The sequence below is a fragment of the Botryllus schlosseri genome, chromosome 7 (assembly GCF_051294905.1).
Source record: "Botryllus schlosseri isolate E-star chromosome 7, Bs_hap1, whole genome shotgun sequence".
Taxonomy (NCBI): domain Eukaryota; kingdom Metazoa; phylum Chordata; class Ascidiacea; order Stolidobranchia; family Styelidae; genus Botryllus; species Botryllus schlosseri.
Window position 1 is genome coordinate 15,103,288 of NC_137242.1, and position 16,087 is coordinate 15,119,374.

The following is a 16,087-nucleotide window of genomic DNA, read 5'->3' on the forward strand; positions in this document are numbered from 1 at the left end:
CATTAATCTGCCTCACCGAGAGTTGGTCAGCAGTCTGACAATCACAGTGCACTGAGGTGACTGAGCGTAGAGCGTAGTGATACAATGCACTATATGCTTTCAACTTCGCGAACACACAGTGAAGAATGAAACTATGAATTGTGAAGATATGAGAGCATTTAGTGCAGAGCAATTGCCATGTGTTTCTGATGTCGCTGTTTGTTATGTATTCAACTGCAATCAAGAATGACAGAAAAATATTTGGCATACATAGTAAGACTGTTTAGGTACTGCTTGTTTCGCCATAAATCTCGATTATTTAACTTAGTAATTGTTGACTCAAATAAAGATGAATGAAATGCATTGAAATAATGTTCATTTCCTTGATTTCTGTATCCTCACCCACATCAATTTTAAAATTATGGAACCCCCAGGCAGAAGCCATTATTATTTCATCAAGCTCCTCATGTAATATCGAGCACACGTTCAGGCCTCTTATTTACATCTTCTAGGCTAAGGTGGGTTCCTGATTGAAAGATCACTCTTAAGGCGTTTTGACACCTTCCTACCTTTTCATCCTATTGCAATCTGGTGGTGTTTTGAATTGATGAAATTGTTAATAAATTGATACAAACGCCACTGCACTGGGTATTCAATTTATTAAGCTATATGAAAGTTTATATCGTGTGGAACGTTGCAATGTGTTGACAGACTGAAAATAGTGGAAAATTGAATAGGATGACATTCCATCTTACAGGTTTGAAGCTCTGGCCCTTGAATATCATTGTAGCCCTATGGCCACTTTCGTTTGATGATACTGAATGGGGAAAAATATTATTGATATTTCAGTGTGGAGTTTTGGCTCAATTTACCAGACAAACCGTATCATAATGATGCCACACGGATTTCTTGATATAATTGAACAATGTGGTGTTGAAAAACCTTACCCTTATATTTTCTCTCTTTCAGCAATGGACATAAGCTAATGTGAACGTATAGTCTTACTAAACAAAAATGCCTAGCCCCAGCAAGACCAAAGCCGGGGCAACTGGCATGATGTCGCAAAGTTTAACGTATGTCGCTAAAAATGCCAAGAACTTTGAGAGCAAAGTAGTCGCTCCTAGGAATCCAAAGCTGGTCAGAAGCACGGAAACAAGGCAGTTGCGGGTATGTCCTTAATCAATATTATTGTCAATAGCATTCTGTATCATTCTGAATCAGCCTTATTAAAAGATTATTGTACATTCGTATCATGAGAGATCCTGATTTCAATTCTCTTTTTTAGATGACACCCAGCATGTACTTGAAAGAAATGGAACTGGATACAAAGCAAAAATTGGCTAATACCCACGACATGAGACTGCCAAAGGTAGTTGAGCTCCTTGACATGTCTGAGACCACACACCAGAAGGTAAGTGATAGTAATATATAGACTCCATTTCTTATGTAATGATCCACGGCTGATCATTTCCATTAATTACCAAGTAGGCTACTATTTGGAGAGGTGGTTATAGTAGTCATCGCTGGCTGTGAAGTAGAAGTAGAAGTAATGCCATAAATTTCTACTCAACTGCGAATACAAGTAGCGATTTGAATGACATGTCAAAACTACTTGGAAGTGATTGTAAAAAATGAAAATTTGAAAGGCAGATTTGGTCGAGACGTCACATAGGTTAGTCTCAGTGACCAATCGAAGGTGACTAGGCCCTGCATTCGAAATTGCCCTACATATTAACGGCTAACGTAAAATCATGGTTGTAATGCCTCGAGTCATTTTCTCAAAATACGCAAAACGACTAGACTCGACTCAATCTGTGACCCGACTTGTACTCGAGTCATTGCACATGACTCGTGACTTGGACAACCAACACCGACATTTCATTGTAATTTTGAAGAACAGTTAAGTACAATACTATTGGTATTTCGTCTATTGGTAGGCCTACTGACAGGGCCTACTTCAAAATGCGACCAGAAACTGCTAAAAGTTAGGAAAATTGGTATATTATGAATGCGAAGCATTTGATATCACCTAGCAGGGTTGTAAAAAGTGGCTTTAACAAGAATTTTCCTCGAAACGAGACAGTCAACACAATGACTTGGACTCGGACTGGAGTCGTACCGCTATGACTCGGACTCTACCTTCTGCACTCTGACTTGGACTCAGACTTGACTCGGGGATGAATTGAAAATGGCTCGACTTGACTCGAGTTGAACTATAATAGTGAGATTGAATTGTGACTTGGAACCTTGTGACTGATGCCGCTTCGAATCACGACAATTTCCAATTAATTTATTCAGTTCCTGTGGTACAAGGGCGATATCACCCTCGTTATAGCAAGTTCCATCATAAACGTGAATGAAAGATATCCAAAACTACTGTCTACATTCCAAATTTAAATTCTAAAAAAAATTTAGTAGTTTTGCCTAAAATCCTCTCAAGTTGAAGAGGAATTTATCAAACACAATGCGGTTGAGTACGTAGCACAAGTAGACCTACCGTACTCGATACCTAAATACGAACTGTACTCTGACAAAGTTGAAGTAGCCTACTTCATTGCTGATGCTGACCCCCTCTGATTATTTATTAGTCTATAAGTGTTTCATGAAATTATGTGTGTATTCATAACCTGGAAGCTGGTCCAGTAATAGAAGACGGTGCCGTAATTGACTGCTGTCATTCAGTTCGATACGCCTATTCCTTATGTAGCTGTCCTGCATTTGCATCTCGTTCTAATTTTCAGGTCTCCTGCGTGGATATCGAGGAAGCCATGTTTCAACCGTTTCCTTCTGAGATGTTCTTTCAAAATTTCGAGCCATTTCACACTTATGAATTACCCTTGCTGCTGCGGAATAACGATAAAGTAATCGTCTTCTGTACTTTGATATTAGATAGCTCTCGGACATAGTCAGATAGTGGCCGAGAGTTAAAACTGACACAAGAACTAATTGCAGGTTCCACGTCTGGTCAAAGTTATTCAGAAAGATTCGCCGTATTTTAAAATTATCAGCCCGGATGACGTCAGCCACAAGGTGGCGCCGGGAATGGCTTCGGTCTTCAGAATCTTATTCAGTCCGGAAGACAACAAAGATTACAGACACGAGCTCATATGCATGACGGAGAGGGAAAAGTTTATCGTGCCTGTCAAGGTAACAGGAATTCAGTCCCTCTCCAGATGCCATTACAGGGGACATAGCTTTTTAATGCCACAAAGATTGCACTTTTGATAAATATCAATTATGAATAGACTCTTGGAGGTTCCGAACTTCAATATACAATCAGTGATGGCTACTTTTGAAATCATAATTGATCTATCTTTACTAAATTAGTTTATGATACTACAACTAGACATATTCTTCAATATATTTGGTAACCATGTTACAGGGGCTATTACATGCCGTTCCTATGACAATTTCATTATTAAATTGATGCATACTCATCCCAAAACTACTTTCTACTTGGCTTAAGAGAGAAAGTAAGGAGTTTTGCTTATACAACTCTTCAAGTAATAGGGGAAGTAGTCTAAAACATGACCACTTGAATTAGTGGTGCCAATAGTCAATACCTACTTGAGCACTCCTAAAAAGTATAGTCCCGTACTTTGTTAATCAACAGTGACTGCCTCTGTCTACGTGCACGCCTACCCTCTGAACTTATTGTGAAGATATAAAGCCTTTTGACCTGTAATGAAATTATAATGTCCTCTGGCATCCGATGTCTAGTATTCTAGATGACGTTCAGACTTTGATCAAATTGTTTAGGCGATCGGCGCACATGCGATCCTCGATCTACCAGACCAGGTCAACTTTTCAGTCTGCCCTGTGAAGTACAGCAGCACGAAAACATTACTGGTGCGGAACATAGGAAAGGCTGATGCGAAATTCTCTTTTCGTACTGAAAGGTATATTCATGTTTATATTAGTAGGGTTGGGCAAAATCAGTGCCTGAGTGATTTCGTTCTGAATCGAGTATCAGACTTTATAACGTCATTATCATGATGTACTACTTGTAATGTTCAGATATATGTACTTTTTTATGCAACAATAAAGAAAATTTCACTATTTGACAGTGCTTTGTGACGATACTGCGGGTCAATCGTTATTTCACTGAACTGCTGTTAATTTTTTGCCTGCCTTTTTATGAGTTAGTCAAAAGTACAAGTTGACCAATCTAAAAATATTACAGGATATTATCCGCTACTTGAAAGTTCCTAGGACCCTATCTTATTAGCGATGTAAAAAAATTTTCACACCCTAAACCTGTACTACTGACTCCATTGTCAGGATCTAATTGCGCTTGTTACAGTTTTCTTGACAACATATCTGGTCAAATACCACTGTCAGGTATTCCATTCATACAATAAAGTAACTGATCCATCTTTTCGGCAGTCCATTTTCGGTTGCGCCAGCCTCTGGCAGCTTATCGATCGGTGACAGCATGCAGATAACACTGGATTTCAAGCCTTCCAAAGTCGGAGACCACCAAAAAGATTTGGTGTTGAACTACGATTCAGGTTCGCATCATTTCTTTAACTATATTAATTTCAGGCAAGTTTGCAATTAAAAATCATCCCTTCATTCTTGCCATGGAAATTCGAATCATATCTAGTCATGATGAGGTTGATTCAGAACTAATACTCAAATTTTCAAATTCTTATGCACTGAAGACGGCCCTGAAGAGAGTAAGTTCGAAAAGCTTCAGATTTTACATAATATAAATATGAATATCTTGATGAAATGTGTATCAGTTTACCTTTATAAGCCCACACCATACAGGTTATTTTCATGAGTTTCTTGAATATCAATATTAATGTTGGTCGTTCAGGAGATGCCGTATACGTTACTATGTATGGAGCTTCCATCGATTCGAATGTGCGTCTGGAAAAAACAGCTGTGCGGATCGACAACACGTACATCTCAATGGCGAATCAAAGGACTGTGACAATCCACAACCGAAGCAATGTCATCGCGCATTATAAATGGTCGCCGTTTGCAACACAAGTCGAGGAAGACTCGCAGAAAGAAAGGTACCAACACTCAGAACAGCACAATCTTTTATCTTATTAGATATTAGTTAATAGTTACCGATATATCTTAGTAGATAAAAGAGTGTGCCATCTTCTTGCCTTAATTAGGGTAGGCCTTACTGGTATTTTGATAAGGATAGAGAACATTATAAATTACTAGCAACAGTGGTTCTCGAACAGGGGTATGTGAACCACCGATGGTCTACGGCTGGGCTGTAACCAAGTCACAACTCACAGTAGTTTTTAATTCGCTACCGAGTCAAGTCTGAGTCTAAGTCAGGGTGTAAAGAGCAGAGCCCGGGCCGTAGTGTTCACGGTTCTGTGTTCAGTCTCGAGTTCAAGTCTTGTTCAACTCACTTTTTTACTACTTTGCTTGTGTGATATCAAATGGCTCGCGTTCATAATTTATTATTCCAAGTCGTTTCGACACCCTCCTTTCTTTTCATTATGCCGCAATCTTGTCTTCTGATCTGATGAAAATTTCAATGAATGACTGACTGACCAAATGTCAATTAATACTGCAGGTTCTGCCACGATATCGGCGAAGAAGAGAGGCAGGAACGGGAGCGGTTTCTGCGAGAATGCATCGAAGACGTCACTCTTCGTGACAGGATGTCCATTTTGACCCGTACCTTTGTCAACAGGAGAAACATTGTCGAGGACGATCCGCTTCTGTTTGCTGATGACATTTTTGCGATCAGTCCGTTGGTAAGAAATTACTATTTACATATTTTGTAGGTGCATTTCACGGCGTGAAACTTTATTATGCATTCAAACGCTGTCTTCATGGATAACTACCAGGGTTGTAACCAAGTCACAAGGCTCCGAGTCACAAGTCAATCTCACTTTTATAGTTTTGACTCGAGTCATTTTCTATTCACCACCGAGTCAAATCCATGTCAGTGAGTAGAGGGTCGAGTCCGAGTCATAGTGTTCACTGTTCCGTTTTGAGTTCAATCCAGTTCAACCCAATCTTTTCAACTCTGATCGAGTGATATAGAATGGCTCGCATTTCTAATATCGTAATTTTCTTCAGTCCTAGCAGTTTCTGTCCCTATTTTCCAAATATTAGGACTGATAGACGAAATACCAATAATATGGTGACTTTACTATTCGAAATTACAATCAAATGTCTGTATTGGCAGTCCTAGTCGAAATATCAGTTCATGAAGATACCTATATTTTCATAAGTTCATATCCAATAGTGCAGTGGTTCTCAAACTTTTTTGTAGAAATGCACCTTATGATTGTAAAATATTTTGCGCCCCCCCCTTATCATCATACCACAAAATAATAAAAAGAGCCACCAGAATGCTAGAAATCCCAACCAATAGTTTGATGGCATGGAAGGTTATGACTGTTAATGAGACAATACTCAAATAGAAAATTTGCATTATACATAGAGCAATAACTATGAGCTTAAGGAAAATGGGGCCCTCGCAAAAAAATTGTCAGTTGACTGCGGCTTCGCGCCCCCATTCAGATGCTTTCACGCCCCCCAGTTCGAGAACGACTGAATTAGTGGATTCGTTATTTTTACTATATACTTGTTTTTCATGTCCTGATTTTGTACAATGTCGCAGGAGGGAGACATATGGCCAAACTCGACTGCGGACGTGACCGTGATTTTCAAGCCGAAACAGGCCAAATCCTATCAAAGAACTGCTTTCTGCGACATTACCGGACGCGAAACAAGACTTCCTCTGAAAATACGAGGCGACGGCATGGGTCCCAAACTTGTGTTCTCATATGACTCGCTGGATATCGGAAAAATATTTGCTGGCTCGATTCACACTTATGAGGTGAGTATTTTCTCCGATGTATGTATTCGTAGTATAGCAATCTTCATTCTTTTCGTCACATTCCGTCTTTTATAGTATGGTTATAAAAGTTAATTGTCCCTGTGTACAGTGCCCTACTGTAGAGACTATACATTACTATTTCTATACAACTATCACATTATTATTAACAATATTAATATAATAAAGATACAGGCTTTGAGAAGAGGGAATCACTAACAAAGTACTTCCGCTTTTTCGTAGAATTCGAATTGGATTTGCTTACTTTTGCATAGGGCTTTTCAAAAATAACTTTTTTTCTTCATATTTTACTCGCTACTTGAGAAAATTATGAAAATTAATATAAATTTGTTTCAAATTTTACTGGCTACACGAAATTGTTAGGTTGTCAAAAAAAAAACAGCGATAAAAAACATATTCGGCCTAATTCCAACCCCTAGAAGCGAAGTTATTGATGTTCAAAATTTAGGATTTCAAATCATAGTATTTATGGTGGGTAGATCTATAATAAATAATTAAAGAATTTGTCACCGTAAGTAGGCTACCATTCTTAAATTCAAAATTTTACACAGCAATAACTTCGTTTCTACTGGTTGGAATTGAGTCAAATTTCTTGTACATCTGTTTTTCAGACAACCTAAGAACGTCATGCCAGTAAAATTTGACAACATTTTGTATGTATTTTTATAAAGTAAATCAATTATTTTTACTTAACAATGCTTCTACAGGTTGGAATTGATCCATAATTGGTATGCAGCGTTTTTTAAGTAACCCATCTATTTTATCAAGTAGCCAGTCGAATGTGAAAGAAAAAGTTGTATTTGAACAGCCCTATTGTACAACTTACTCTGGGGGTCATAATTTTTTACAGGTATACACATATACTTAGCAGATTTCCGAGCAGCACTTAATAACTAATCTTTACATATCGGATTTTGTAAAGTACCTAGGAAGTGGATTCTGTACAATTTGAACTACACTGGTTCAAGTATTCATGAAAATATTCATTTCAGGTTGTGCTCGCGAATAAAGGCGACATTGACTCGATATTTAGCCTCTCGCCATCCAGCGAAGGTCCGCCCAAAGGCGGTGTGGTCGCAAAAAATCAACCCGATTCGGAATTCCGTTTTGATCCTGTGGAGGGAATTGTTCTTCCCGGCGGACATCAAGCGATTGAAGTGTCTTTCTCATCGGAAACTCTTGGCCAATTCTCAAGAGACTTTTATTTTGCTGTGGACGGGTCTCCCGAACAGTTGAAACTTAATTTCAAGTATGTTTTTTTAATTAGAATCCTTAAGAACAGATAATGGTGTTACGAGGCTTCAAGACGGCCCGTAAAAAGCTGCTTGGAATTGGACTTGGAATTTAGAAAATAAAACCTACTATTAAATGTTAATGCTAGGACTGCAACCATAGATCGTATAAATTAAATCAGAAATAGGCTATATTTACTTTGAAACCTCACTGTTTATGTATTGCATGTATCACAGAGATTGTTGGAGGTACATAACTTCAATATACAATTGAATGTTATATTCATGATGAAATTAACCTAAAAATATTCCAAGAATTCTAATATTATTGTATTGTCCCTGTAGCTATAATATGTCGACTGGGTAATTATGATTCTAAATAAAGCCAAAATTGTAAAGTACACCATAACAATTGAAGTCAAGTATCATGTATTTCTTAATGTGACAATGGTATCAACAAGGTAATAATAATAATAATATTATTTTGGGGTTAATATGATTAAAATCGAGTTACACATATATAATGCTTACCGTTATCTTGAATAATGTATCTGAGTGCAATTAAACCCTCTCTTTCTCTTTACGTAAAACTAATGCGTTCAAGGCTATCCGCTGCTTTCAATTTAGAAATAAAATCTTATGATGCATATTGTGGTTTAAACTTTTAACTCGGCCTTTTCTGCTTCTCATTCGGCCCTTGGAAAAACAATTGCTCACTCCTGCTTTGGACAGAGTTAGGTTTTGGTCTGAAATAAAATCACATCACTACAACAGCTCACAGAATTTTAAAGCATGTAGTCGCCATTAACGGAATATGCTGGCAGAGGGACTAGCCTTGCCCAACCAAGGTTGTCTACTCCCCAATTTAAATATACTTGTAATCTGCTAAAATAAGGCATAAAGATGACAAAAATACAAGTCGATTTTGTATGGGCTTTCGCCTCCAGAACAAATGTTGCCTGTGGTGTCTCTCCATGTGCTGATTTTTTAAATTTGCAAGTAATGACTCCTTAGCGAGATATTTCGTACATCTTCTCTTGTAACATATCTCACGCAGCATAAAATTCGTTGTTTGATGGCCCACATGTTATTTTTCCAGGGGATGTGTGATTGGACCAACCTTTCACTTCGACGTACCTCGGTTGCGGTTCGGAAATGTCTCGTTTGGATTCGTGCATTCCAAACTCTGCACGCTGCACAACACCTCCCTCGTACCGATGACATTCAAACTCAGAGTACAAGGTAGCTACGTCTTCATCTCGGTTTGATAGATTTCTCCATGTAATTATTTTCGAGGTGATGGAAGTGGGGATTTGAGTGTAGCAAGCACCAACGACCTCAACTCAACTGACGATCAAAGACAGTTTTCAAATGGGGCCAGTTTACTACCCTTGAGAGAGTTCGATATTTCACCCTCCGAGGTAAGTGGAAATTTTATAAAAAACACTTCATGATTAGTTAATTTGATCTGGAATATGTTGCCTCAAAGTACTTGCTCCGTGCATGTGGGACGTGTGTTATTCAGTTGAAATCCTGTTTGTAAATTATGAAAAACTGCTTGCATTATAAGTAATATTTGCATAAATTCTATGGCAATAGTACTAGATTTTTGGTTCAAAATTAAAAACTGGTGCTTTTCTGGAAAATTGGATTGGATTGGACGCCACTAAAATGGTTTGCTTTTATTGATAATCTCCTCTTAAATTGACTCTTAATATCGCCAAAAGTATTCCTTTTATAATAAGGTTTCACTTTACTCAATCAGTCTAGTCTGTATGTGCACCAATTCATGCATTGTGGGGGTTCATCAAAAATAAATGTCTCAGTCAGACTGAGAAAATTCAGAAAATACAGAAAGCAAAATTTCAGCCAACGAAAAAATGGGGATCAGGAATAGTCAAATAACTATGAGTTGTGTTAGCTTGGAACGGCATTAAGGTCTACATCGGGAATAATTGATATAGGCCTACACCAATGTGTGCAATTTATTCATGTTTCTTAGGGCACGGTCCGAGCTCAAGGAGAAATGCGTATTCAAGTCAGTATTTGTTCTAATACTCTAAAAGTATACGACTACTCGTTGGTGGTGGATGTGAAAGGTGTTGGTGAAGATATTCTGACGCTGCCTATAACCGCAATGGCTGTTGTTCCTAACATTCAGGTCAGTGTTTAGCTAACTTGTGATATCTTTTGATACTGACCGATTTAATTGTGCTTACCATTATGTGATTTAGTGCATACCATGTTTCTAGCTTTCTACAACTCTCCATTAGTGCTCCGATCCATTTCAATGAAATCTATGCACTACTGAGACAGCCCTACATGTCACACTGCTTACAAATGTTGTAATAAACACTCTTTTTGAACATTTTACCCGCACATTGTAGGACTAGACGAAAGTATGCAGATGTGGTCAAATCATTCACAGATCATTCTTAATTTCACATGGAACTAAACGTAATCCTGTAACCATTGAAATACTGTTTTCTTACCAATTCTGGTAGAGTGAAAAATTAAAATCTGTCAATTCAGTTAATTAGAGTTGCCATTTTGAAAATAATTTCCGTCTTAAATAGTTAGTGCATCTGGGATTGTGTAGGTTTTAAGAGTTAATTATCTGTGAAAAAACTCACAGTATCGCCATGAGTCAACAGTCAACACGATACTTACCAACTGGTAATAATATATATTATCGGGCAATAAATTATATCCAATGTGGTGCATTGTTAATATAACAGCATATGCAACGTGGATAAGATTTTTATACATTTTCATATCATGTTTTTCACAGGTTGTGACCCCCTCTCTTGATTTTGGCCGGTGCTTTTTGAATCACCCTTACACACTGGAAGTGAAATTGCTGAACGATACCGATTTGCCTGCAAAATACGATCTTTTGCCACAAGTAAGTCGGGAAATTTTTAGGCCCCAATGCATTTAACATGTTTTACTCAATAATGGATTTTTCACAATAAAATTTACCAATCTCATATTTTGCATCCGGCATTGTAAGATATCTATCGGAAACAGTGATGTGCGGTCAGGGGAGGTAAGTGAGGCAGTGCCTAACCTGTCGCCGGGATGAGTAAAAGAATATTCAGTAATTATAACACCAAAAATTATGTGCATTTTCCATCGATACTGATGAATGAAACATTTTCACCTACAAAATCCCAGGATTTACTTATATATTGTTAAAAAATACAAAAAATATAACGCGTAAGGAGAGGGGTGGTACAGGTGAGGCACAGACTGGCCATGCCTGACCTGTGATTGTGCAATTCATCATAAACAGATCAGAATTTGTAATCAAATCATTGGTATTAATCGAATGCTATTGTCGCACTGATTCCGAAAATATACATATTGATAACGTCAGAACACCAAAAACCCCCAAAATTGCCAAAAAATTTGAAATTCGGCATTGTTACGTAGAATGGCAGCACAGAGAAACAATAACTAAGTAAGGCACGGATGGATTTGTCTCACCACCTACTGTTAGCTAACAATCCGACAATCCGAGTGCAGTTATACAATGCGTTATCGAATTCGCAAACCGACGTAGCAGCATGGCGACTTGCGAGTTGCGACAGCCAACACGCAGTGCATAACAACTACATCAAATATATCTGCTATGTATTTTCCATCCATACCTATGCCTACAATTGTGAATATGTATAGTATCTTCTTGCGTAGCCTACGTGTGAATAGTGCTAATATGACAAGAAACATGTCGCTAGCTGAATCAGCTACCATTTTGGGTACATAAATTTGTAAATCCGACTCAAAAAGCTCAGTGCCTCACCATCCATGAACCTCACCGCACGCCACTGATCGGTAGCGACCGTCTATCTGATGCCGTGCATTGTACTTTATTACTTTTCTATGTTTTTAACAGGTTCTAGACGAACTAACCACCGTTGTGTACGGTAGTCCGCAGCCAAAGGGCCTTCTGGAGCCAAGAACAACTGTAGGAGTTCCGTTGATGATACAAGTTCACGAACTGGCTGACCACGAAGTCACAGCTAGTTTCTCTATTTTTGGCAGCAAGGAAATTTTGGTGAGAGTCTTTATTTTTGCCAAATTATTCACCCTATGCTCTTTATTCAAGTGAGAGTTATAATGCGATGTATAGCAAAGTATTGCCAATATCTTACATAATACATAAAAATGCTGATTAAGTAAAACTGTTTTTGTTTCTGTTTTCAGCCTGTGCAAATTCAAGCAATCGGCGAAGGTCCGGTAGTTTACATCACCCCTGACAAACTTGACTGGGGTCACACCAAAGTGCTGACTCCGGTTTCTAAAACCGTGCAACTCTCAAACGAATCCGATATACCAGCCATATTCATTGCTCAAATGGTAAGATGCTGAATTTGAAATCTTGTAGTTCTCTTTTCATTGTGCTATTATGTACTTTCAGATGCGTATGAATTCGGTCTGGACGGTTGAGCCTAGCCAAGGTGAAGTGGCGGCCAACACCACGGTAACCGTCACCATTACAGCTTTCTTGGACGATTGTATAAGGTATCGTTGTCTTTGAAATTTGGCCTGTTTCAGTTTGCGGAAGCTACATTCCCCTATCCTGAATCACTCACACTCATGATCAATGTATAACAAATCATCAAGTGTCATTCTGGTGGTAACTAATGACAAGTACGTAGTAGCTAATTATTGTTTTCGATATCATCATTTTGTTACATTACACTCTTGAAACTGTTGAAAAAATGAAATTTTTTGAAAGCGATTCAAATAACATTCAGCAGTACAAAAATATGATGGCAGCAACCCAAAATACTCCAAATTATGCCTACAATGCTTCCGTGCCTATGCTCTCATCATAAGTCACATTTTTTTCTGAAAAATGCGTGCCCATTGCCAATATTAACCTATGTTTCACATCATTCTGGTACACAGCTACTATTAACGCTTAACTCACTCTACGATTGAAATCTATTCATATTGAAATAAACCGGTAATTTCCTCACAATAGAGCGGTTGATGTCATGGTCCTGGTGATCAGTATCAAGTAAGATTTTGTGGATGTTGTCATGCTACAGATTAAGTTAGTTAACTGAACTGATCATCAATGAGCTACACACAAGGGTGCCTATGAGGTTAATGCATAATTCTCAATTCTCATTGGCGTCGTCGGGAGGTACCGTTCATTCTTCCGTTTGTGTGCCTTGAAGTCGAATTTTATTATAATCTGCCAGCCTAGTCTATGCCAGTAGAAGGTATTTTTGTATATTCTAAAAGTAGTGCAAGAGCTTTAGCCATTTGTTCAACTCGAATATTCAAATTTGTTAAGCCGGTGAAGTCATATTTGGTGATATGACTGTTGATATACAAAGTCCCTTTGAATTAACCACTAGTAACTGACCATTACTCCTGATTACGTGTGTCAGCCAATAATATCATAGTTTGTTTCAATATGAATATAATAGTTAAGTGTATACTGATGTTCTGTGCCTCCAATAGTCTCTTGATCTCAGTGTGTATGTATATACAGTACACCTTCATTTTTTGCATAGATTTCAAGACAAACTCAACATAAACATAGTGCAAGGATCCAACGTATCGATCCCGGTACATGCCTACGGCTTCGGAACCACCATCGTGACGGAACCAGAGCTTACGCCGCACCTTGACCTGGGCCCTCACTTCGCTAAATCCAAATGCGTCAAGAAGATCAAGTTGACCAATCGCGGCCGGCGCCACCATTCCCTGATATGGAGCACGGACGGTTTCATGAAACCCAAGCATCAGAGAAAGGATCTAATCAAAACAAACACAAAGGATATGAAAATAAGGGTAAGTAAACAATGTGTGGTTTATATGCCTATATACATAGAAGTGATCAGTAACTAAATACTCCTACCTTTTTGGAGTACGGTATTGAAGAACTTAAGTACTTTTTATACCTTCATTTTCCACTTCCACTTGCAGTGGTTTTGACATGTATTGGAATTTACTACTTCTACATGTGATTGCGTAGAAATTTAACCACCTTTGTTCATATACATACATACTTATCAGTAGACAGTCATTACCAGTGACATCACAGCTCCAACTATATTTATGGTCCTGTGCTGAAAACCCGGCAATCTTATTTGGCTGCGGCAGGGGTGCTCAGATCTGTATTGATACAGAAGTAGAGCTCTGATTGCTTTGAATAAATGATTTTGTTATCAGCTGCAAGCGAACGTTGCATTAGTTCTTGATAGCAACTTGTCCATGTTGTGTTCAGGATAAAGTACCGTCTCCTAATCCACCGACGCCAGTGTTTGAGATCATCCCACACAGACTTGCGTTGGAACCTGGCCAGTCTGTATGGGTCAATCTCGAAGGTTATTGCGATGGGTAAGTTTTTGCTTTTGTATCTATTGACTTTGAGTTATTATTCAATATATATGTAGGCCTACTTTTTTATCTTCTAATTATACACACGTCTATTGAGGCATACATGAATTAGCCTACAGTTCTTCTAAATGAAAATTCGACCCAGTTTATCTGATAGCATCATTGTCAAGATTTGTATTTTGTATCAAAAGATCTGGATATTGTGAATTTCTGGATGATCGTTAAGCGAAGAAAATATCCCATTCAGCCTATATTGTATTATAAATCATATCTGTGTATTTTTAGTATTATCTGCATTCATGTTCATTAATACCAACAGATTGGATTATAATTATATCCACTTTTCAATACAACCATAACCTATTTTTCAAAATTTACATTGAGGCCTACATACTGCAGTTGACTTGATGATTTCATATCCCTTCATTGCAGCCTTGTCATCATTTTTTCAACATTTTCCGATCTGTTACAACAAAATAAACTTGAGATAATAATCAATCAATTTTATAGTATGTGACTTGATTTATCCGAAATCTGAATTCATAATTCCAGGCCTAGAAGGGTGAACGAAACCCTGCTGTGCCACGCGATTATCGGGAAGGCGAACGGAAAGGAAAAAGTTCTGAAGTCGTGTCTCAGCGCCGACTTTGTCTCCCCGGTTTTGGAGCTTTCCAATTCGAACCTTTACTTCCGCATTGATAAATTGCCGGAGTCAGCTCCTTTGACTCCGCAAACTGCGAGCTTCCTGGCGAGAAATGTTTCCTCGTTACCGTTATCGTGCGTTATGAAAACAGTATATCCGTTTCAGGTTTGTGTATTTTTCTTTATTTAAAATTTCATGCCAGTGGCGTGGTTGTGATACGATTGTTGATATACGATATTATTTCCAATTCTCCACTAGTTGCTGACGATTACCCCTTGACGAGTGTCAGCCGAAAATATTCGGGTTCATTTCAATATGAATATACTATTCAATTATATGTTATAGTTCTGTGCCTCAAAGAAGCTCGTCTGCCCACTCTATTTATGCATCGTCTCCGGTGAATCTCATTAGTAGCATGATTGAGAATATCGACGTGAGAATATCAAGTGTTAATTTCATGAAGAGACTACATAATTTCCACTCAAATATTATTGGAAAAATTACTGAAGCCAGTGATTAATTCAATTTTGATGTAGCCATCAGAAGACATTTTCAAAACATCAAACTATAACGGATTGTATATTGGACAGTTGCTTGACTTTAAAAATGTACCACAATCGGAAATTCTGCTGTGTATGGAAGTTGGAGCGGAACGAGAGATCACGGTGTCTTTCGATCCTGCGTACAAGGAAGATTTGTTCTCGAGAATCGCAGAAAGTGCTGTCACCATCACTTACAAGGAACATCCGCACGTCGACAAAGTCAAGCTAAAGGGAGAGGTACGTTATATCATGCATTGCATAATTTTCTCAGCTCTCATTAATGAACCTTCGAAGGCTCTATCATGTGAAAATTTTTGTTAAATGACCAAATTTTCTGTAATTTTAATATCTTTGATCATATTCCTTGAATTGCAAATCTGTGTCACGGTAACAGCAACAAAGAAACATGAAAATATGAATAACATAACATGAAACTAAGATAAACATAGCATAGTCGTAAATTTAAATGTTGTAAATATAAATG

General features: G+C 38.0%; 1 protein-coding gene across 4 annotated transcripts in view; it reads left to right on the forward strand.

Annotated features, from left to right (window-relative positions):
- Window positions 1–948: 948 nt before the first annotated feature.
- LOC145442391 (hydrocephalus-inducing protein homolog) overlaps window positions 949–16,087 on the forward strand; it is a 106,530-nt gene continuing 91,391 nt past the window's right edge. For all 4 annotated transcript variants that reach the window (XM_080320286.1, XM_080320287.1, XM_080320288.1 and 1 more), the window contains exons 1-21: window positions 949–1,146; window positions 1,265–1,390; window positions 2,721–2,840; window positions 2,932–3,126; window positions 3,739–3,878; window positions 4,366–4,490; window positions 4,802–5,003; window positions 5,528–5,711; window positions 6,587–6,805; window positions 7,816–8,072; window positions 9,155–9,297; window positions 9,352–9,476; window positions 10,058–10,216; window positions 10,847–10,960; window positions 11,954–12,115; window positions 12,265–12,417; window positions 12,479–12,582; window positions 13,590–13,869; window positions 14,306–14,418; window positions 14,971–15,226; window positions 15,652–15,840. In XM_080320286.1, coding sequence (XP_080176412.1) covers window positions 994–1,146; window positions 1,265–1,390; window positions 2,721–2,840; window positions 2,932–3,126; window positions 3,739–3,878; window positions 4,366–4,490; window positions 4,802–5,003; window positions 5,528–5,711; window positions 6,587–6,805; window positions 7,816–8,072; window positions 9,155–9,297; window positions 9,352–9,476; window positions 10,058–10,216; window positions 10,847–10,960; window positions 11,954–12,115; window positions 12,265–12,417; window positions 12,479–12,582; window positions 13,590–13,869; window positions 14,306–14,418; window positions 14,971–15,226; window positions 15,652–15,840 — 3,519 coding nt within the window. In that variant the 5' untranslated portion in view covers window positions 949–993. The remainder of the gene's footprint in view (window positions 1,147–1,264; window positions 1,391–2,720; window positions 2,841–2,931; window positions 3,127–3,738; window positions 3,879–4,365; window positions 4,491–4,801; window positions 5,004–5,527; window positions 5,712–6,586; window positions 6,806–7,815; window positions 8,073–9,154; window positions 9,298–9,351; window positions 9,477–10,057; window positions 10,217–10,846; window positions 10,961–11,953; window positions 12,116–12,264; window positions 12,418–12,478; window positions 12,583–13,589; window positions 13,870–14,305; window positions 14,419–14,970; window positions 15,227–15,651; window positions 15,841–16,087) is intronic.